The sequence below is a fragment of the Cololabis saira genome, chromosome 2 (genome assembly GCF_033807715.1).
Source record: "Cololabis saira isolate AMF1-May2022 chromosome 2, fColSai1.1, whole genome shotgun sequence".
NCBI lineage: Eukaryota > Metazoa > Chordata > Actinopteri > Beloniformes > Belonidae > Cololabis > Cololabis saira.
In genome coordinates this window covers 10,560,009-10,581,927 of record NC_084588.1, presented here as the reverse complement: position 1 = coordinate 10,581,927, position 21,919 = coordinate 10,560,009, and the positions used below count along the sequence as shown (strand labels likewise).

General features: G+C 42.7%; 2 protein-coding genes across 4 annotated transcripts; both read left to right on the top strand.

Moving 5' to 3' along the window:
• Window positions 1–263: 263 nt before the first annotated feature.
• LOC133419508 (ras association domain-containing protein 8-like) lies at window positions 264–10,496 on the top strand. Of its 3 annotated transcripts, none has more exons than XM_061708718.1 (6): window positions 264–390; window positions 3,928–4,050; window positions 5,066–5,707; window positions 6,570–6,838; window positions 9,893–10,073; window positions 10,302–10,496. In XM_061708718.1, the coding sequence occupies exons 2-5, from the start codon at window positions 3,948–3,950 to the stop codon at window positions 10,046–10,048; spliced, it is 1,170 nt and encodes a 389-aa protein (XP_061564702.1). In that variant the 5' UTR covers window positions 264–390; window positions 3,928–3,947; the 3' UTR covers window positions 10,049–10,073; window positions 10,302–10,496. The 3 variants fall into 3 exon arrangements, with proteins under 3 accessions (XP_061564702.1, XP_061564718.1, XP_061564710.1); XM_061708734.1 differs by having other exon boundaries at window positions 9,893–10,077; XM_061708726.1 differs by lacking the exon at window positions 264–390 and adding an exon at window positions 1,692–1,908.
• A 5,908-nt stretch (window positions 10,497–16,404) lies between these two features.
• LOC133419501 (claudin-10-like) lies at window positions 16,405–21,689 on the top strand. Its single transcript, XM_061708706.1, has 5 exons — window positions 16,405–16,880; window positions 16,971–17,132; window positions 18,651–18,732; window positions 18,903–19,016; window positions 21,103–21,689. The coding sequence occupies exons 1-5, from the start codon at window positions 16,649–16,651 to the stop codon at window positions 21,524–21,526; spliced, it is 1,014 nt and encodes a 337-aa protein (XP_061564690.1). The 5' UTR covers window positions 16,405–16,648; the 3' UTR covers window positions 21,527–21,689.
• Window positions 21,690–21,919: the final 230 nt, after the last annotated feature.

Genomic DNA, 21,919 nt, shown 5'->3' with positions numbered 1-21,919 from the left:
CTTGTTGGTGTTTGTATAGCAAGATTTGCTAATAAAGTTTAAAAAAAAACGTTAACAGAAACATAAAAAAAAGGACTGAAACTTCCTACTCAAGTAAATACCAGCATGAGTCAAGTGAAACGCTGATCTCTGCACGCAGCCGCGCAGCCTGATGAGCAGCATTCCTCAGCTTCTCCCTCCTCCTCTTCCTCCTCCTCTTCCTCCTCCTCCTCCTCTCCCTGATCTTCCTCCTCCTCCTCCTCCTCCTCCTCCTCCTCTCATGCGTGGGGTAGTGGGTGTGTGTCAGTCAGAGTGCGTGGGTGCGTGTTTGGACCGCAGATCTTCCGTCTGGACTCACACCAGGGACGAGGACCCAGCAGGGATGATCCGGACACAGGCCTGAGCAGGAAGGTAGGCGTCTCCCTGAAACTCCCTGAAAACCTGTATTATGGTTGTTTGAGCAGCTTTTTCACTTTAATTCAATTCAATTCAATTTTATTTTATATAGCGTCTATTACAACAGAAGTTGTTTCTAAGGATCTTTCCACAGACCAGAAAATGACCCACGAACAATTATTACATAAAGGCAAGGCAAGTTTATTTATATAGCACAATTCAACACAAGGTAATTCAAAGGGCTTTACATCAACATTAAAAGCGGCAAGACATAATTAGACAGTAAATAACAAATACAATGAAATAAAATTATGAGAAAGGAAGGTAAAATAATAAAAATCACAAGTTGCTGGAAACTAAGGGCAGTAGAGTACCGCAGGTAAGTATTTAATTTAGGACTACGCTTCAGTAAACAGTAATACATGTATTACTGTTTTACTACTGTATTACTATTACATAACATAAACAATGGCAGGTAAGGACTCCCCTAGTTGGAGAAAAACCTTATCTAAACAACATCTTGACATCTTGAGCGTTTTGGCTCTACGGGAAGATAAAATCTAACAAAATGTATCCAGAAAACAAACATTTAATACACAGATCAAAATCAAAAGAGAAAAATGTTTTGGATTTATTTAACCAGTTGAAGCCCTCAGCGTATCTTTCTTTCTTCCATGTGAGATGTTTTTCCACTTTTAGAGAGGAAGTGGAGCAAAAGCTTAAACAATTTAAAAGAAAGAAAAGCTGTGACATGTACTTGGATGAATGAGACTAAACTCGGAGGCTTTTATTTCAAAGCAATGATTCTGCTTTCAGTCGTGAAGCTAAATAACAGCAGGTGTTATTGGCTGATGATGTGCGCAGAGGTGGGCTGTTTCTGACCTGGATCAGTTTCAGCATCAGTTTTCGAGACTGAAAGTGAAGCTGCTGAAACTGATGCTGATGAAATTGATGCTGCTGAAACTGATGCTGCTGAAACTGATGCTGATGAAATTGATGCTGCTGAAACTGATGCTGCTGAAACTGATGCTGATGAAATTGAAGCTGCTGAAAGTGAAGCTGCTGAAACTGATGCTGAAACTGAAGCTGCTGAAACTGATGCTGCTGAAATTGATGCTGCTGAAACTGAAGCTGTTGAAAGTGAAGCTGCTGAAATTGATGCTGCTGAAGCTGCTACTGCTGAAGCTGCTACTGCTGAAACTGCCTCTGCTGAAACTGCTGAAACTGCTGAAAGTGAAGCTGAAACTGCAGCGTGGCTGCAGGTATTTGTGGGCGGGGCTCCAGTCCTGCAGGAATGTCTGCGCGTTCCGCAGCATTCCTGCCTCAGAAACCTGCACGTAGGCTCTTCCCACCAATCCCCGTCAAACACCAGATTCAAACTGGGGAGTTATCTGTTAGGTCCACCTCTCCGGACGGGTTCTGGTCCAGACTTCATTCTCCCTGGTCTGACCTGACAGGATAAGCTGGGACTTCTGCACAAGTATCTTTATATTTCATCATTTATGGATAAACGTTATTTCTTCTTGAATGAAGGCAAGTGAATTTATTTTTCTTGGTTCTTGGACATGTTTCAGCTTCCATCCAGAACAATTTGTCCATTTCTTCATTCAGAACTGACAAAACCTTAAAACGTTAAAACCCACGAAAACAAAGTTTGTTTCCCTTGATTTCAGCCTCTCAGTGGCAAGTATGTGGTTTTATTTTGCTCCTCCTGAGAGTGATCAGATGATTGTGGGAAACTTATGGAGAAGGCCCGGCGATGGGCTTTTCAGCAGATCTTCCACAGCATGGCTTCATCTTGGTTTTCTCCAGGTTTTGAACTCCCTCCTTGTTTCTGCTTCCTCGTGTCACCTTTGGGTCGAACCTGTTTGGGGTTTTTGCCAGTACTTCCTGGTTTGTGTTCTCCATGTTTCTGCTGTTCTCTGATCAAGTATTACATTTCTTTTGTGACTAGTTTTCCTGCAGTTTCCATGTGAAGGTGTTTTCCCCTCCGCTTTGTTTTGAGTGTATGTGTGTGTGTGTGTGTGTGTGTGTGTGTGTGTGTGTGTGTGTGTGGTCAAGGTTTGTTACTTCCTGTTTTATTTTGAAGGCCGTGTCTTTGTGTTTGAGTTCTTGTTTAACCTTCCTGTTTCCTATCTGCCCTGATCATCTGCACCTGTGTCTCGTTAACCCTTGTGTGTATCTGGTCTTGTCTTTCCTTTGCTCCCCGCTGGTCCGTATTGTTTCCACCTTCCGTGTTTCCCAAGTCAGGTTTTTGTCATTTTTGGATTCTTGTTTTAAGTTCTGGTTTTTGTATCCTGCTTGGCAGCGCTTTGGTTTTTGTTGATTAAATTAATCATCCTTTTTGGAACTCCTGACTCCTGCATCTGGGTCCTACTCCCACGTAACTGTAACATATGTGTTGCACTGAGAATTAACAAAAGGAAAAAAGTAGTCCTTAGTGAGAGAAACTTTTGGTGGATGGGTGGGTGTTTGCCCCGGTCAGACAAGGGCAGATGCTGCAGTGGTGTCATAAAAAGTCACAATGCTTAAAAAATAGAAGTAATTATGCTTAGTCAAATAATGCACCAAGAAATGAGCTATACATACTTTAGATATACATTATTATGGGTTATTCAGTCCCCGGACACGCAGCCAGTTTTCTGCTCACATTGCCGGTTCCTTCCAGATGGAACTTGAACTCAGTCAGGGCTGATCACCATCACAGATTTGTAAGAACTGCCAAAGGATAGACGAGGTCCAGTTTGCAGGTCTGGGTAACGCCTCTGCTTCATGCTGACGTGGTCCTGTGATGATCCTCAGCTTTCTTGTTCACATCCGAGTGTGAAGCATCACGGTCAGACTCAGCACCTCCAAGTCTGATCATAGTGATACAAAAAAACTACTACTAATAATAATATACATCTTAAAATAACGTTTCAGGGTCAGTACAGAAGAGTTGCCATAAGAGAAGGCTGATTAAAGGTCAAAACCTCCAGACACAGAGACAGTTTCTTCCCCCAATCTGTTGCTCTGATGAACTCTCATCACTCATAGAGTCTCAGAGTAGTCAATCACTGTGCAACAATAATAATTATTATTATAATAATCATACTAATAATAATCACAATCATATGCTGTAACAATGCACCTTTCAATAACCATGTCTACCTCATACTGCTGCACCGTTCCTTTTAAAAAAAAAATTGTATATATGTTAATAAGAGCTGTCATTTGTCTATTTACTGTACAGTGAGCGAAACTAACCAAGTAAAATTCCATGTCTTGTTTGACCTGACTTGGCCAAGTAAACATGATTCTGATTCTGATATGTGATGGAGGAATGCTGCTTGTGATGATTATCTAATCAATTCCACAAACATGAATGTACCGCTTGTGTTGCTTCTATAATGCAGTAAATCTCTGCAACTCTTTGCGTGTTGTCCATCATGGCTCTGGTCAGTAGAGATGCTCTGGTCACATGTTTGAGGCCGGCTGGTAACTGGTTCTGGATCCAGTGGTTTTCTGTGTTTCTCCACTGCTCCACGCTCACACGTGCTGGTCTCCCTGCAGGTCCGAGGAGCCGCTGAGCCATGGAGCTGAAGGTGTGGGTGGAGGGCGTGGTCAGAGTGGTCTCTGGTCTCTCCCTGGACACCTCCTGTCATGACGTCGTCATCGCTCTGGCACAAGCCATCGGTAAGCTCTCTCTGTCGTCCAACATGGACTCAGCCATGTTTAATCACTCAGCACTGACCAAAAACCATGTGCTCGTGCTCACGGCCGTGACCCCCACCACGGCAAACGCAGACATGACTCTCGTGGAAGTCCATGGTTTTCACGAGCCGTGAACAGGTTCCTGGAAGGACACAAATGCAGCTTCAGTGCTGGTTAGAAGTCACATGAAGTCATGACCTGATAATGATCTTGTCTTCAGCTAGAAACTGTCCACGTGAAGCAACCTTTGACGTTACTTAAGGAAACAATGAGTGCATTTAAGCCGACAGCAATACTCTGATTGTTATGATGTGATGATGATCCAGATACAAGAGATGCGGAGGCAGGAGATCCAGATACAGGAGTTCCAGGCAAAAAGCCTTCATTTAAAAAGAGTAAAAGTAAGTAAAAAGTAAACGTAAAGTGAATAGAAAAACCCGACACAGGGACAAAGGGAACAACAGTAAATACTGTCAGGGACTGGTGAGACACAGGTCTGATTGATCAAGAGAGACAACTGAACCAAACGTGCAAAAAAACAGACTTTCAAAATAAAACAGGAAGTAAAACACACATTAATACAAGCAAAGAAGACCAAATGAGGAAACTAAGAAGAACCTGAAGAAAACAGAAGAAAACCAAAACCCAAGAGGAAACTCTGCAGACACGTTATGATGTGTTATTAACACATTCAAACACTTTAATCACGATATGACGCCCTGATGGAGCATTTTGTAACACCCAGAAACACATTTGAGGAGGTGAACGCGACAATAAATGGCAATAAAGTTACAAGGCTGTGTTTGAATTGGGACCCTCCCAGCAGAGTCTGGTTTTAGGGAACCGGTGGACCCGGGTCTGGTGTTGTTACATGAAGGAAACTCCAGAAGCGCTATTACACTCTCAGGACCACAAGCAGCTAAAACGGAAGCAAACCTGTAGCTGAGAGGACATCAGAGCGTCCACTAACTTGTCTGTCTGTGTTTGGTCCGTGCAGGTCAGACGGGTCGTTATGTTCTCCTCATGCAGTCACGGGGACACGAGAGACGCCTGGTTGCTGACGACTGTCCCCTGCAGCACCTGGCTCAGCTGGGACGGCTGGCCGCAGAGGTCCAGTTCATCCTGCGGAGGACCGGCCCCGTCCTCAGTGAAGGCCCACACGCTCGCTCCGGAGACAAGCGGCCGGTCCTGCTCAGGCCGTCAGAACCGGAGCCTCCCAAACACATGGGCCTCCAAAAGGCCTTCACCTTCAATTTGGGCCCCTCAACAGGTTCCAAGAGGAGTAAATCCAGCAGGGACTGGTCTCCGTCACCCAGAGCATCCCCCGAACCACGGGCGTCTCCCGTCTCCTTCGTAGGACCTCCCGGTTCAGCCCACATACCCACAAAAGAGGAGGTGTTCAGGCAGATTCTAGAGCAGCAGAGGAGGCTGCAGGGCCTGGAGCTGCATGTTGAAGCTCTGGAAAGAGAGACAGCAGCGTGGGAGCAGAGATGTTATTCTCCAGAGGTTTCCTATCTGAGTCCAAGTCTGGCAGAGGAGGTGGCTGAACTGGAGCAGCGGCTGAGGGGGAACGAGCTGGAGCTGACGGACGGAGACACCTGGGAGGAGGAGCTGCAGGCAGAACTGGACCAGGAACGAGGTACAGTAGGCTTCTCATCTGCTCTCAGTAGGAATGGGCGATATTTTACCGTTCACAATATAGCGTCAAAAAAATTCCCCACGGGAAGAATTTGTCATCTCGAGGTAAAAACGATAAATTCCCGTTGATGAAGTTTTTGTGTAAAACTGATTTATGGTTCTGTGTTAAATCCATGCACAATGTACAGGAAGGAAGGAAGGAAGGAAGGAAGGAAGGAAGGAAGGAAGGAAGGAAGGAAGGAAGGAGGGAAGGAGGGAGGGAGGGAGGGAGGGAGGGAGGGAGGGAGGGAGGGAGGGAGGGAGGGAGGGAGGAAGGAAGGAAGGAAGGAAGGAAGGAAGGAAGGAAGGAAGGAAGGAAGGAAGGAAGGAAGGAAGGAAGGAAGGAAGGAAGGAAGGAAGGAAGGAAGGAAGGAAGGAAGGAAGGAAGGAAGGAAGGAAGGAAGGATATGAGCCTGAAAGAAAGAAATGAGCCAGAAAAAAGGATAAATTCCCGTTGATGAGGTTTTTGTGTAACAAACATGGCGGATCTGAGTCATTCCAGTTTTGCAGTACAGGTGTAACTCATTTAATTGGTTTTTATTAATTCAATGTAATTGGTGTAGTTTAGTAGCATTCAGTATTCTTTTAGAGCAGTGTTTTGGAGGCTCCAAAGACTGAATGTGGTGATAGATTTATAGTTACAAAGGTGGAGTTGAATTGGTATTTTTTTTATTGTCATTTTTATCGTTATCGGGATAAATGCCAGAAATGATCGTGATAAATGTTTTAGTTCATACCGCCCATCCCTAGCTCTCAGCAAGTTTGCCCATCGTCTCCAATCTCGGGCATTTCTAAAGCAAAAACATCAACGCCGTCTTCAACAGCTATGCACAGTCTTCTGCAACAGGCGGGCTCATCTCTAGAGGAACGAGCTCATGACATCCACGAGCTGCAAAGCCATTCTGCTCATCTGGAGAAGGAGCTGGACCTGGAAGTGCAGAGGTGGGACTCCCCGGCGGAGGCCCAGCAGAGGGACGAGGCCCTCAGGTCGCTCACGCTGGAGCTCCAAAGCCGCCGGCAGCTCGGAGAAGAACTGGAGGCAGCCATGTCTGAGACACAGCTGGAGCTTCAAACTTCAGAGGACAGAGCCAAGGTACAACTCTTCTTTTGTCTGTCTGTCCGAGGCGAGGTGGCAGGACGATCCACAACAACAGCGGTTCAGACTCGCATCACACGATTAGACGTGTGAAATAGGCCTGTTTTGAAAGAATCTATTTTCTGATTCTAAATCGATTCTCGTATTAATTCCTAAAAATTGATTCGTATGTCTAAAGATCGATTTTTTTTTGGGGTTTTTTTTTTTTTTTTTGGTCATTACATTTTCGCCCGGTTAACTTTAATCCCAGTAGTCACGTCATTTAAAGGAGCCGTCTGTAAGAAATGGCCAAAACTGGTACTGCAGTCACTTTCAAAATATTGTTGAGCGGCGTGTACCCTCCCCCTCCTCCCCCCGACCAGAGGTTGCCAGGTAGGCTGCAGAATGCAGCAGGAACGTAGGCTGCCATGGCTGCGATAATTAGAGCCGAGCTGGCAACCCGGATGCAGAAACAATACTGACTTGGTGATTGGGAGATAGGTGGAGGGTGGAGCTTCAGAAACAATACTGACTTGGTGATTGGGAGATAGGTGGAGGGTGGAGCTTCAGAAACAATACTGACTTGGTGATTGGGAGATAGGTGGAGGGTGGAGCTTCAGAAACAATACTGACTTGGTGATTGGGAGATAGGTGGAGGGTGGAGCTTCAGAAACAATACTGACTTGGTGATTGGGAGATAGGTGGAGGGTGGAGCTTCAGAAACAATACTGACTTGGTGATTGGGAGATAGGTGGAGGGTGGAGCTTCAGAAACAATACTGACTTGGTGATTGGGAGATAGGTGGAGGGTGGAGCTTCAGGCCAAAACAAAAAATGACAACATAAACATCAGTTGAGGGCTGCAACTCCTCTTTTTAAACTGGAATATCCTGGCTTGAGTGCTGTTGTCAGTGACATAAGTATTTGAAATGAACATGATTTTTAAATGTCTGTTGACATATCGGGGTCATTTTATGATTCGTTTTATTATTGCTCTTACATACAGCTCCTTTAATTCACACATGGGCGTAGTGTGAAACTATCAAACAATGGACATGCCGTCGAAGAGCACCTGCAGTGTTAACAAAGCGCTGGTTTTTAAAACTCATGAAAGGCTTTAAAATGTACAAAAAATGTTTTTTTTTTTTTCTTGGACTTAATGAATTAAGTTTTTGATATAACATTTTTAATAAGAGTAACCCAAATAAATATCGGATCAAATTGAATCGGATTCAATCCGATTCAATTCGATCTGATAATTGATTCTGAATCTTAAGAATCGGAATCAAATCGATTCTTGACATTTGAATCGATCCCCAGCCCTAGTGTGAAAGCTCCGCCTCCGTCTGAGTGTGGCGTTGCATGAATCTGCTGCAGACCAAAACCATGCATGATTGAGGAAACGAGGTCCTGGGACACTTTCATGGTTGATGGTCTGTAATGTGGGCCGGTGTGAGTCCAGCTGTGGTCCTCCTGTCACCCGACGGTTGCTGAGGTTGGGTCCAACACTCAAAGCTCATTATTTTTTTTATTTTTTTTAACAATATCTTTATTGATTTTTTTATTCACACACAGGATATTATTATAAAGGACATTTCACAACAACTTTTGACTTAACAGTCTTAACGCCCCGCCCCCCATCCCAACCCACATCCATTCTATCTTTGCATCTCTCTTCTTATAAGGTCCAAAATTAGTCCAAAGTAGCATATGACAGTATTGTAAGTACAGTCCAATGTTACCTCTAGCAAATTGGCTTGGCTTGGCTTATGGCTTACACTTATATAGCGCTTTCCAGCTGTAAGATTAAAGATATACGTAAACAAAACTTACACATAGACAAAAAATACACTTTTGCTGTCGCCATTCCCCTTCCAAGGTTCACCCCTTCTTTGATATTTAGGTTTCCTGCCCTGCATTTTCCTACCGTAGAATCACCCCTATATCTCCTGTTTTAATGAATTGATTAAACGGTTTCCTCATTTCCTCGTACTTCCCGCATTTGTTTTTTAATGTATATGTTATTCTCTCCATTGACATACATTGTGCCATAGCATTGATCCAAGCATCGATTGTAGCTGCATCCGTTTTCTTCCAGTTAAGAGCAATAATCCTTTTTGCCTACATACAACTAAATCAATACATTTACTTTCTTGGGGTTTCAAATTGAGATCTGCTGGATATAGATGCAGCAATAACAACGTAGGGTCCAGTGGAATATTCATACAGGACAGGATAAGCATGGTTTTATTAATTACCTCCTTTGAATGATCATCAGAATAAAAAATAAACTTATATTCAGGGACATTTTCACTGAATATAAGACTCGAAAAAGGAAAAGCGGAGACTTTTATTGTTTTTTTTTTTAAACTGACTTTTAAATGATGGATTATGAGCTGTGGAGGTAAAATGCAACGCAGTGCCAAGAACAAGTCGCACCGACAACATTCATGTGATTTGTTTTTTATTTTATTTTAAGTTATTAAGAATCTCAGCTCTGCCGGCAGCGGTCCAGCTGGGGAACTCACTGCACAGATCTCTATCTGAGACCTGCAACAGGGCCTTAACAACGAAGCCTGAGGCCTCGACGACGAGACCGTAACTAGGCCTGGATGTCCTGCGTCATGTTTTTATTGTGGTGTAGTTCGTACTGGTCATCTCTGTCGTCATCATTTCCAGCTTTATTATAGTCAATAGTATGGAATCAATAATTTCCTCCAGGAGAAAAGACTGTAGGAAACAACAGTGTTTCCTACACAGTGCAATAACCAGGACAGTGCAATAACTTTGTGCAATATTACACGGCACTTTGCTGTGTGTGTGAGATGGAGATGTCAATTTCCCCGAGGGAACCTCCCAAAGGGATTAATAAAGTCACCTGAATCTGATCTGAATCTGAAAATATGTGACAAGCATTCGCAGTGTGAATGTTTGTGTCAAGACTGATCACTTTCATTGATTAAATCCTGTTTATGTGCAGAATTAAACATAAAGCTCTGTGAACTGATCAGGAAATGAAATAGGAGCCTATGGATGCACAGGCAGGTTGTCTCATTCGTGTTGCGTCCTGCAGGACCGGCTGGAGATGATGGAGGAGGTGAATAAGGAGCTGAGGCAGTGCAACCTGCAGCAGTTCATCCGGCAGACGGGTGGCGCTCCGACCGGCGAGCAGACCGACACGCTTCCCCTCAGCGAGGTTTACCTCAGCAACGCGGGCATCATGGAGTAGAAACCTCCCGGACAGGCCCCCACACGTGGGTTTGTCCACCCTTATCGTATTCATTAAAGACATTTTACACATTTATTTGTACCTTTTTTGTAAATTACAGTAGTTTTTATGTATCACTAAATCATCACATTGATCATGTTTGCTGAGTTTGTTTATAACTCTGTGTTCTCCACTAAAATCTGAGAGATGATATTGCTGGTAATAATGAGAATATCGTGATAACCCACTCTGGCGTTTCCTCTGTCTTCTGCAGGTCAAAGAAGAAACGCTCAGAAACCTCCACCCCTCATCCAGATACTAGTGTTTGTGTTGATAACTGCCAGCTTACTTAAAAACAAGATAAAAAAGCTAAATCAAAAGTTTTTAATAACTGTAAATATTTTCTATTTGTCACTTTTTGTATGTGAAAGCATTGATTTTGTACTGCTATGAATTAAAGCTCACTTGATACACGTAAGTGTGGCTCCGTCTAATGTCTGGTAAAAGCACACTAAGCTATAGTTCCCGAGCATGTAGCTGACGCGTACTTCAAATAAAACATCACAGTCCGTGTTCTTCTTTCAAAAGTTTAGTGAGAACCTTTCTTTCAATTACAATAAGAAAAAAAACTGCGATTATATGACAAATAATATTCTTGTGCAAGCATGGTCAAAACTAGTGTGCTCTCTCTATAGCTTCACAAAAAAAAAACAATACACGTACACCACGTGATATATATACGTGACCAATGAGAAAGCTGCGGTCTATTAATATTAAGCAAACACCTTGCGAACCGATATTAAACTGCATATTACTCAAAATATACTTAAAGCAGCACAATGTAACTTTCAGCTTTTAATGAGTTTGGCGGCTCCTTTGGACAAAAGCGGTAGTGTTTTACCAGAAAGAACACTACATTTCCCATGAGCACCCTGCCGGAAAGATCCTGTGCCCGTCGCTGCATTTGATAATGCGCTCTGGTTTTGTTCTACTGTACCTTTTTCCTGTCACGTTTTTTAGAGGGACTTCGTCAAAAATTAGTAGTCCAACATACTTACTGACAAAATAAAAAAAATACTTTATAACCTGTGAATAACTGAATGTTTTTCAGATCAGCCCTGCACAATTTTACAGTTCTCAGGAAAAATACTCAATGTTCTATACATTTTCTTTGCATTGCATTCTTTCCTCTAGTGCTGTCATTCTATTCAATTGTATTATTATTTAATAAAGCTTCCTCATTGCCAATTACACAATTTTATGATCACTATTATTATTCTGGGTCTGTTGTTGATATTGTCAGTAATTTTAGAATTACCAAAACCCAAGACGAATGTGAAAACATTCTAATTTTTATTCTTATTGAACATAGAACTCTACATTTAAATTTGTATCATAACAATTCTGTCTCTTGTTTTATCCCCATAAATCCCCATCGGTCAGACATCCCTCCTCGTCTTTCAGCTCATGCCAGCGAGTGAACGCCGGTGTCGTTCCAACAAGTGATTGCCTGCCAGAATCTGATTTCTCCCCTGAAAATGGGTCTTTTTACCTGCCAAAAATTGATTGAAGGCCAAATACAGTTAATGAAAGGTTGTTTCTAGCTAAATATGACTTGATCTCATTCTTGAGCTTCATAATCTGAAAATCTGACATTTAAACGCTATTGCTCAACGGGTGTGCGCGCTCCCGCGGCCACAAATCAGATTCTGGCACGCAATCACTTTTTGGCACGACACCGGGCCAATGTTTATTCTTGTCTGGCATTTAGCTTGTTACTGTCCCTCTTTCTTTTTTTCGCCTCCTCCGATAAAACTTTTATTTTCTTCGGATTTTTCGCTGCTTCGGCCATGATCAGCTCCGCGTTTAGCTCAACACCAGCTTCTCCTGAGCTCTGTGCTCCACGCCCCACCCATTTTCGTCTCGACTGCGAATCAGGAAGGAGGGGGAAGTGACGTATGCCGTAAAGCAGTCAAAGCCGTAAAAATGTGTAGTTTCTTAGTGTGGCAGGGTTCCTACCATGCTCCTCAAAGTTACATAGTGCCAGTGAAGGAGATACAGACCCCTCAGACCATGACAGAGGTTCATTAAACCTGTTGTAAGTTGATGTACCATCACAATGACTCTGGAAATATTAGATTAAGGTGGAAAAGTTACATTGTGCTGCTTTAAATCAAATAATGCAAAATCTAAATTATGAACCACTTTGTTTATATGTACAAATGGCTTTAACACACGTGTTTGTGTTGCTCCACCAGAGGGCGCCAGATCTTCATCTAGATGTTCCTGCCTTCAAACCCAGCATCCACGTGCACGAGCATCATACAGGGGCACGTGCATGTGGCTGCTGAACTTTAATAAACTTTATCTGCTGATCAGCCGGAGTGAAGACTTTTAAACTGGTGCTCTTTTCAGAAATAAATGTGGAATATTTTAGTGAAATATTCATCTGAAGGAAGAGCAGATGAGAGTTTTAATGATCCAGTCTACATGTGATGAGGCCAGGATCAGTGTCTGTGTTGGTTCCAGAGACAACCGTCTGAGTCCAGGAGGACTTGGACTCTGTGGCCTGATTCATGGTTGGTGTAAGAAACATGGAAAAAACATTTATGAAGGAACCTTCAGGGGGTTTGTATATACATCTTTATGAACCACAGTTCCTTCCTTACTTCCATACCTATCAAGTCTCCTGTTTTGGCCGGGAAACTACCGTATTTTACCCCTCTTTCCCACCGTCCTCCCATATTAGTATATTCCCGTAAATTTCCCGTTTTATAGCATAATCATTTTTAAACAGCAAACTGACTTGTCACTAGAGAACTGCCACCTGCTGAAGCCTGGAGGGCAGTTCTCGCGAGGTTAGAGGCGACAACGGGAGCAAACTCGGAAAAATTAATCAGAGATGGATGGATGTAACCAGAGTGAAGTCATTTCTGCCCAAAAAAAAAAGCGAAGACTTCGTGTAAATATCTCTAAAAATGGGAAACCAAATTTACTTTCCTAAAGAGGAGCAGGACAGGGAGCAGTTTAGTTCTGAAAGATGTGTAACTGAGATTTTAGTGTCTCTCACGGGGGAAGGACTGATGAGTCACATGAGTGAAAATGAAAAAAAAAAAAAAAAAAAAAAAAAGTAAATGTGTATATAAACTGAAAATATTTAAAATAATTAAGTGTGCTTTAATTAGGGCCCGAGCACTTACAGTGCGAAGGCCCTATTGTATCTGTAGGAATTTTCTCGTTTTTATTTTTCCGACGAAATGAGGGCCTTTTTGCCCCCTTAAACGTACCCCAAAAGTCACCAAATTTTGCATGCAAGCCAGGCCTGGCTATTTAATGGTTTGCATTAATGGCCGTGGCCTAATGGCTCAACAGCGCCCCCCGGAAAACTTTGTGCCTCAAGCCCCACAATACGGTTTGACATACAGGCACGAAGATCGGTACACACCTGTATCATATCAAAACTTAAAGAAAAGTCTCTTGGCGCCATGGCCGAAAGTCGGTCATTTTGAATTAATCGTGTAATTTTGACGCAATTTATGCCATTTCTTCGGCCGAACCGTAACGGGCACCCAGGTGTGTTATACATCAAATTGTGTGTCTCGATCCTGCGACGATGCACATTACTTTTCTCAGTCAAAAGCGTGGCGACGATAGACGCCAAAAAGCGCGCCCCCCCTTCATCTGATTGGTCCATATTTGATAGTTCCTACTTTCTGCTATAACTTTTGAATGGTTTGACAGAATCGTGGGTGGTGTCATCCGCTAAATGTCCAGGCCTGAAGACAACTATATGCAAGTCATACAAGCGCTTCCACTGCAGCCTGAACGTGCGAGGGCCCGTTCATCGCTGCATTGGGTCATGTTTGAGTTACGCTTTACCACCATTCAGTTTTCTGGTTCTAGAGTCTTGAAATTCTAGTTGCAGCCACACGCCATAAAAGGGGCTCTTAAGTTTAAAAGCACATCAAGGGTCAAAACAGTAACCAGGGCAACTATGACCAAGATGCATCAGCCGCTACAGTGGAGGAATGTCAAACCTTTAAAGATGAAAGTTACAAGTTTATTACGGCAAACAGGTTGACAACTCCAAGGGTTCAATGTTGTGGTCAGACCTGCAGTGGAAAAAGGCAACAGTCAATATAAGCACTTGCAGTACTACATTTAATAGCATCAATATTCAGATTGTTACCTCATTAGGTCTTGTGCCCTTTAGATCCAGACCCTTTCTGGTCATCAATAGGAATGTGGTCAAAAGTATCTGTGGTATATTTAGAATTAACCTGGACGTCCCTTGCTCTCTGGTAGCCATTGCTGGAGTGAACAGAGTGGGAAGAAGGGTACAGAGGGCGCTTCTCAACTATGCCGAGGGGACCGTGGTCACTGGTCCAGGCAAAGTCTGGGAAGGGACGGTAAGGCCTGAGGCTCAGCAGCTCCTCAATGAGACTGGAGATCCCTGCATCCTGGTCCCCCACAAGGCCACTTCCTGCACCGGACCCCACACCGTATCCTGTACCGGATCCCACGCCGTAGCTGGTTCCTACACCATAGCCGGATCCCGCGCCGCCAGCGCCAAAGCCAGCTCCTTCACCATGACCGGATCCTGTGCCATAGCCGGATCCCACACCAGTTTGACCTGAATACAGATTTATTAGCACGTCTTTAGTGTGTGCTGCTGTCACCATGTAGCCAGCTAAACACATCTGACAAGAGTGTTCCTGAATCTGATCAAATATGACCTTATTGCAGTTAAAATGCTGAGAACGTGATCCTTTATCCACTTGCCAGTATTACTTATTTGCCCACCCAATTACATCCTACTGATAAGGTCCATGGACATGTTTACCTACTTTTTTTAGTGGGGATACAGCCTCCAAAGCCAAAGAGCAGGAAACAGAGCCAGGAAGTCCTGTTCACATGGACAACATCAATCATTTGAAATACCAAAACAAATACCAAACTTAAAAACTCACCTCAAGACACACTGATACACCATATTTAAATGCAAACTAACAACACGCTAAACACAAATAGTTCTGCAAAAGTCATAAGAAGAATGACCAAAGCCTTGTGCTTGAAGTATTTTGTCATACCAGATCATTTTATACTGATGCTTCACCTGCTCTAATTTAGGTCATTAATCACACCTGGTGGGCCACATTTTCTCCTCTGCCAGCCTTCTGCCCCACAGCTGAGTTAGTAAATGGCTTACACTTATATAGCGCTTTTCCAGCTGTACTCTTACAGCCCCAAAGCACTTTACACTGTAGACATTCACACACACACACACACACACACACACACACACACACACACACATTCACACAGCGGTTGTCGGCGGAGCTGCCATACAACCGCGCTGGCCTGACAACCGGGAGCAACTGGGGATTCAGTGTCTTGCTGGGCGAACGCTCTACCAGTACACAATCTGTATCATGTCGCAACTTAAAGAAAGGTCTCTTGGCGCCCTGGCCCAAACCGAACAGGAAGTCTGCTATTTTGAAACTAATCGTGTAATTTTGGCGCAATTTATGCTATTTCTTCAGCCGCTTCTTCGCCCGAACCGTAATGTGCACCCAGGTGTGTTATACATCAAAATGTGCGTCTCGATCCTGCGGTAATGTGCATTACTTTTCTCAGTCAAAAGTGTTACCGTGGCGATGACAGACGCCAAAAAGCACGCCCCCCCCTTCATCTGATTGGTCCATATTTGATAGTTCCTACTTTCTGCCATAACTTTTGAATGGTTTTACATAAAGACCTGTGGGTGGTGTCATCTGACTCGGTATTGAGTACTTGAACATAATTGGTGCAAATTAGCCATGCCCCTTCTTCTGATTGGTCGATATCTGATAGTTCCTACTTTCTGCCATAACTTTTGAATGGTTTGATATAGAGAGTCGTGGGTGGTTTCATCCGCTAAATGTCCAGGCCTGAAGAATCTACATGCAAGTCATACAAGCTTCCACTGCAGCCTGAACGTGCGCAAGGGTGCGAGGGCCCGTTCATCGCTGCTTGCAGCTTTAGTTTGTTTTATTATTTTTAATTTATATCTGTCTCTCTTTAATTTCTGCTTTTTGTCTTGTACATGAAAAATAAACCCGACTTGCCTTGCCTTTCATTCTCAACTTTTTAATTGCAGTTTAATTGCAGAGCTAACACAATATAGTGGCATACAAGTAAGTACTTGAGGATTTTAAAAAAAAGTCATCCTTAACAGACATTTTAAACCGGTCTCACTGCTTAGAGTTTAGAGTAATTTGAGATACATGCTTGGATGTGCACTATTTGTCCAGATCCCAATCTTGCAACTCTGTGCTGTGACTCATGGGAACTAAAGCTATTGTTGTCTCTCACACGCATTTGCAGAACTACTCTGAAAACAGCACCACCTCAATGCTTTGTACCAATCCTCTTGTCCACTCGGGACTGTCAGTAGAGCGCTGCTGATTAAAAGGCAACTTGGACATCTGTTTGAGTTCAAGAGAACTCAAGATGCGAAAGAAAATAAACTAAAATGAATTATGTATGAGAAATCAACTGCAAAAGAAGCCAGAAGATCTTGACCAGGAATAACTCCAAGCTCCAAATACTGGATAGATATCCACTGTCAGAGACCTGAAGATGAAGACCGGAGTGGTGCAAATCTGGGCTTTCTTGATGACGGTCATGGGCTGGATCTTTGTGGCCTGCACTATGGCCATGGAAGGGTGGAAGATCTCGTCCATGGGGGGCATGGGCGGCTCCTCTATCATCAAGGTTGCCTGGTACTGGGCCAGTTTATGGAGAGCTTGTTTCACGGATTCGACTGCTGTCAGCAACTGTTATGATTTCCCTGTCCTCTGGTCTGTGGAGGGTAAGTAAACCCATGTATTTCAAGTTGCACCTGTTGTGCCTTGTGAATCTACGTTCAGAAGTGTCTTGGTATCCTTCTGTGTGACTCTAGGCAACATCCAGATAGTAAGAGGTCTGCTGATGGGAGCTCTTTCCTTGGGCATGCTTGGATTTGTACTCAGTCTGTTGGGAATGGAATGTACTTTCATTGGAGGACAAGACCAATCCAAGTACAGGAAGATCTACACTGGTGGATGGTGCCACATTGTCAGTGGTAAATTTCTTCTTTCATATTAGTACAATCATTAGCGTTATCGTTTTTTTCCCCGATTTTTTACCCATTTTATCACCCAGTGCTCCTACCTACAGTTTTTTTTAATTTGATTTTATTCACACACACACATGTGAATTGGTCTCCTGGAGAAGCTATCAAAAGCTTATGGTAGGAGCCAATTAACATAAATACATAGACAGGAATACATACATGCACTTACACTTATATACACACTTAACAATACAACATGCACTTTATACTAGACTACCACTTACATTACGACATAACATTACAAACATTTAACGTGAAACATTTTGTGGTCCCGAATTGTACATTTATATATATGAGCTTAACAATTGTTTCTTTAACTGCCGTTTGAATATGGAGATGGACTGTGACTTTTTAAGGCTCATCATTCAACTCGTTCCAAATCTGTGGTCCCCGACACACAACACTCATACTTGTTCCCACAAGTTTACATTGTTTTCCTATAATGAGGTGTTTGTGTCTAGTTGTGTGGGTGTGCTGGGGAACGGAGACTGGGATGAGTTGAGTTAGTCTGGGATTCAAACCTGAGACCACCTGATATATTGTACATGCATTATGGAAGTAGTTATATTCTTTAAGGTGAAGAATACCATAGTGGGCAAACAGGTGGTGAGTTGGTGAATTCAATTCAGTCCAGGAGATGGCACGGATAATTTTTTTCTGTAAAACTTACCACAAACGATGATAAAAACAAACCAAGATGTCACCTTAAGTCAAAGTAAGACAAAAAAAAAAGACACAAATCTTGTTGGCAAAACAAACTAATATAAGACTAAATGTGTAAACAGCTCTCTACTATTTAAAATAATATGTTTGCATTGTGTTTGTGGCGATAGTAGCATGCTAATATTAAAAAATATATATGATCAAAAACTTGGAATTCATGCTGGCTCGTTGGCAGCTGTATGTCTTAGGTCAACCAGCAATAACAGCTTTGCATGAGCTTAATACTTTTTCCACTTGCTGTTTGTCAGTCTGAAACATGAAACACCACTTTTGTGTCAAATGCACTTAAGTACAATTCTTTATTGGGTTGGGATGATATTTATATTAAAAATGCTAACGTTGCTAATGACACCTTATTGCTGCTACAGGTTTGCCGGTATGGGAGAGAAAAGACAACAACAGCGTATAAAACTACTTCATCCATCAACTGAGACATACATTTTTCAAAAGCCTACTGGGTATTAGCGCTAGTTAGCACTAGATGCTAGCACACAGTTTATGTTCTCACCAGAATCCAGTCTCTCTCTGTCAGAGATACGGAGGCTTTCATGGGAATGATCAGACTTTCATCACACAAGCGCACAGACCATGAGGAAATGAAGCAACATTAGCATCAGCGGCACAGAAACCTTTGTACAAAACAACAATTTTCAACCATTTAGGCACAAAAAAAGTATTGTTTAGTTTGCTGTTATTTGTGTTCCAAGTTCAGAACAAGTAGTGAACTCCATTGTATTCTTTCAGGCGCCCTGTCCATATCTGGGTATGCTGTATATGCACAGTTCGTCTCAATCGAGTACTTCAACCCAAACTTTGCTGGAATAAAGTAAGTTAACAGACATTATTCAGTTTAGGTTTATTTAACTTTTTATGTGTTTAATGTAACTTCCAACAGGTATCTTGCAAGAGTGTTTGGGGATTTTATTTGTATTTTTTTCATCAGAAATTTTAATCTTTAAATGTTAATATCAGACTATTTCTTCTTCATTTTACCAGGTATGATCTCGGGACCCCGCTGTTCCTCGGCTGGGTGGGCTCAGCCTTTCACATGGCTGGGGGTTTCTTCTACTTGTGGTCCGTGTGCAAACCGCTCTGCGGGGGTGCAGAAACGTGAGTGTTTGCACACGTTTTCCGTATCATGTCAGTGGAAGCGAATAAATAACTGCACTCAATCTTGCAATCTCTCAACGGCAGCATTGTGGCTTAGTGGTTAGCACTGTTGCCTCACAGCAAGAAGGTTCCCGGTTCGACTCCCAGGCCCAGCAGGACCTTTCTGTGTGGAGTTTGCATGTTCTCCCCGTGCTTGCGTGGGTTTCCTCCGGGTTCTCCGGTTTCCTCCCACAGTCCAAAAACATGCATGCTAGGTTAATTGATAATTCTAAATTGCCCGTAGGTGTGAGTGTGTCTGGTTGTTTGTGGGGGACTGCGGGTGGAAACTAGCATCTCTGCTAAACCCGGTGTATTCACACTGCTTAATGTAGTGTGCATTAATATGCATTGTCCCGTCTAAATAAACTTTGAAATTGCATCAATGAATACAAGCACATGAGCGTTTAGGAGGAGTGACTCAATAGCCACAACAAACAGGCTCACTTTCAAATGTGGAACAGTTTTCAGGGAGGAAATGTGCAGATATTGAGAAAGAAGATTAGCATTTCACAACATTTGAAAACTTTCCTAGGTTAGTTATGAGAAGCCTCAATTGCTCAGCCCCAATCCCCACAGCTGCTAACCAACTGATGATACACCGCAATGTTCAAACATTTCTTTTTCAACATTTTCAGATGGTACGTACCTGGTCATAGTTGTTTCAGACACTTACATTATACGTATGAGGTATCCAAAGTGGTTATAATTGTTCCTGCTGAAGAGAAAGAAATGAGCAGCTAAAGAGTATTTATTTATTTATTTATTTTTCAAATATTTGTTTTAAATGTGAGAAAAGAAAAAGAAAAAAAGAACTAAAGATAAAAACAGTATATGACCAAGGTTTGAAACTCAAGTTTAAGAGTGTCAGTGCAGGTTTGAAACTTTATTGAAACGCATCTGAGAACAGGTGAGTCTTTAAATGTGTTTCAGCTGATCTGAGGCTTTCTGGGAGTTTGTGGAGCTTAGAAGCTGAATGCAGCTTCTCCATGTTTGGTTCTGATTGTGAGAACTGATGAAAAACCAGATCCAGATGACCTGAGGGGTCTGGAAGGTTCATACTGGGTCAGGAGGTCACTGTTCTGGTCCTGGACCATTCAGATCTTTATAGACCAGCATCAGAACTTTAAAGTCTGTCCTCTGATGGACAGGCAGCCAGTGTAAAGACCTCAGAGCTGGACTGATGTGGTCACTTTGTTGGTCCTAGTGAGGACTGGAGCAGCAGAGTTCTGGATGAGCTGCTACTAAAGATGAAGGACTAGTGTCTCCAGGTCCTGGGGGACATCAGATCTTTTATCATTGATATATTCTTAAGGTGATAGTAGACTGACTTTGTTATTGCCTTAATGCATTTTTCCAGATTTAGGTTGGACTCCATCACTACACTGAGATTTCTGGCCTGGTTGGTGGTTTTTAGGTGTACATATTAAAGCTTTGTGGTGACCTGTAATAATTTCTCTTTGGCTCCAAACACAATTACCTCAGTTTTGTTCTTGTTTAGCTGGAGAAAGTTGTGGCACATCCAGTCATTAATCTCCTCAATGCATTTACCAAGAGCCTGTACAGAGCCTTGGTTTCCTGGTGACATTGTTATATATCTGCATGTCATCTGCATAGCTATGGCAGTTTATTTTGTTGTTCTTTATGATCTGTCCCAGTGGGAGCATGTAGATGTTAGACAGAAGAGGTCCCAGGATTGAACCTTGGAGAACTCCACATGTGATTCTTGTCTGCTCAGATGTAAAGTTACCTGTTGACACAAAGTACTTCCTGTTCTCTAAGTATGTTTTGAACCTGTTCAGTACAATTTAATACAGGTCCAGAAAGATTTGTCCAGTTCTCCAGTGGTTTCAGTAAAATATTGTGGTCAACTGCATCAAATGCAGCACTGAGATCCAGTGAAACTCAGACCGAGATGTTTCCAGCATCTGTATTCAGACATATATCATTAAAACCTTTGGTAAGAGCGGATGGAGTTTTTTGTGGCTGCAAAATATGACATAAAAGTTGTTTTGTTTTGATAACTAATATGTTTTGTCTCTTTCATCAGGATTATCAACATTAAAGCACAGCTAGACCCAGAGCAAAATAAGTCCACCACAGCGCTGTCCACAGTATCAGGGATCACCTCCAAAACCAAAATGTCTTCCGTCTCTGCGTTGTCATCCAGATCCGAGGGTTCGGATCTCTCGTCCACCTACACCAAATCAGAGCGCACATCCAAATCAGGACGCACAACCAGGTCAGGGCGGACCGCCCGAACCGAGAAGACCGCACGGTCCGGATCAGAAGTGGGATCTAAATCCGGATCGAGCTCGGGATCTGAGTCAAAGTCTGGTTTATCCTCAGTGTCCAGCCTGTCTACGTCGTCGGCGTCGAGGAGCAGCAGCCGCAGCACCAGCCGTGCAGCATCCTCCCTGTCAGCCAGACTGAGGACTGAAGAAAGACCATTTGTCAAAAACTCTTACATTTGAATTAATTTGATTAATAAGTGAATGTGATGAACAGTGGGTTGTACGGAAGACTATTAGGGCCATGCAGGAGAAAAATATTTGAGAGGGGAAGATTTTTTTTTATTGTGCACTTCGAGAAAAAAAGTCTAAATGTCGAGATTAAGGTTCAAATACAATTTCAAGAATAAAGTCAAAATATCAAGATTAATGTTGAAATACAATTTTGAGAAAAAAGTTGAAATTTCGCCTTTTTTATTCACGAAATTTTGACTTTATTCTCCACATTTCGATTTTTTTTTTCCTCTCTTATTTTCTTCCTGTCTGGCCTTAATACTTTTCCGTAGGGTCGCATCGTTTCCAAATGTTTATTATTGAAGTTTATCACTTCAAAACTGTTAAAGCTTCACACATCTA

What these genes read in the sequence shown, in the direction of transcription:
- LOC133419508 (XM_061708718.1), top strand. Translation starts at nt 3,948, where the DNA reads ATGGAGCTGAAGGTGTGGGTGGAGGGCGTGGTCAGAGTGGTCTCTGGT. An exon ending in AGAACTGGACCAGGAACGAG is followed by an intron (nt 5,708 to 6,569) that starts GTACAGTAGGCT and finishes CGTCTTCAACAG; the next exon opens with CTATGCACAGTCTTCTGCAA. An exon ending in CTTCAGAGGACAGAGCCAAG is followed by an intron (nt 6,839 to 9,892) that starts GTACAACTCTTC and finishes TGCGTCCTGCAG; the next exon opens with GACCGGCTGGAGATGATGGA.
- LOC133419501 (XM_061708706.1), top strand. Translation starts at nt 16,649, where the DNA reads ATGAAGACCGGAGTGGTGCAAATCTGGGCTTTCTTGATGACGGTCATG. An exon ending in TGTCCTCTGGTCTGTGGAGG is followed by an intron (nt 16,881 to 16,970) that starts GTAAGTAAACCC and finishes GTGTGACTCTAG; the next exon opens with GCAACATCCAGATAGTAAGA. An exon ending in ATGGTGCCACATTGTCAGTG is followed by an intron (nt 17,133 to 18,650) that starts GTAAATTTCTTC and finishes GTATTCTTTCAG; the next exon opens with GCGCCCTGTCCATATCTGGG.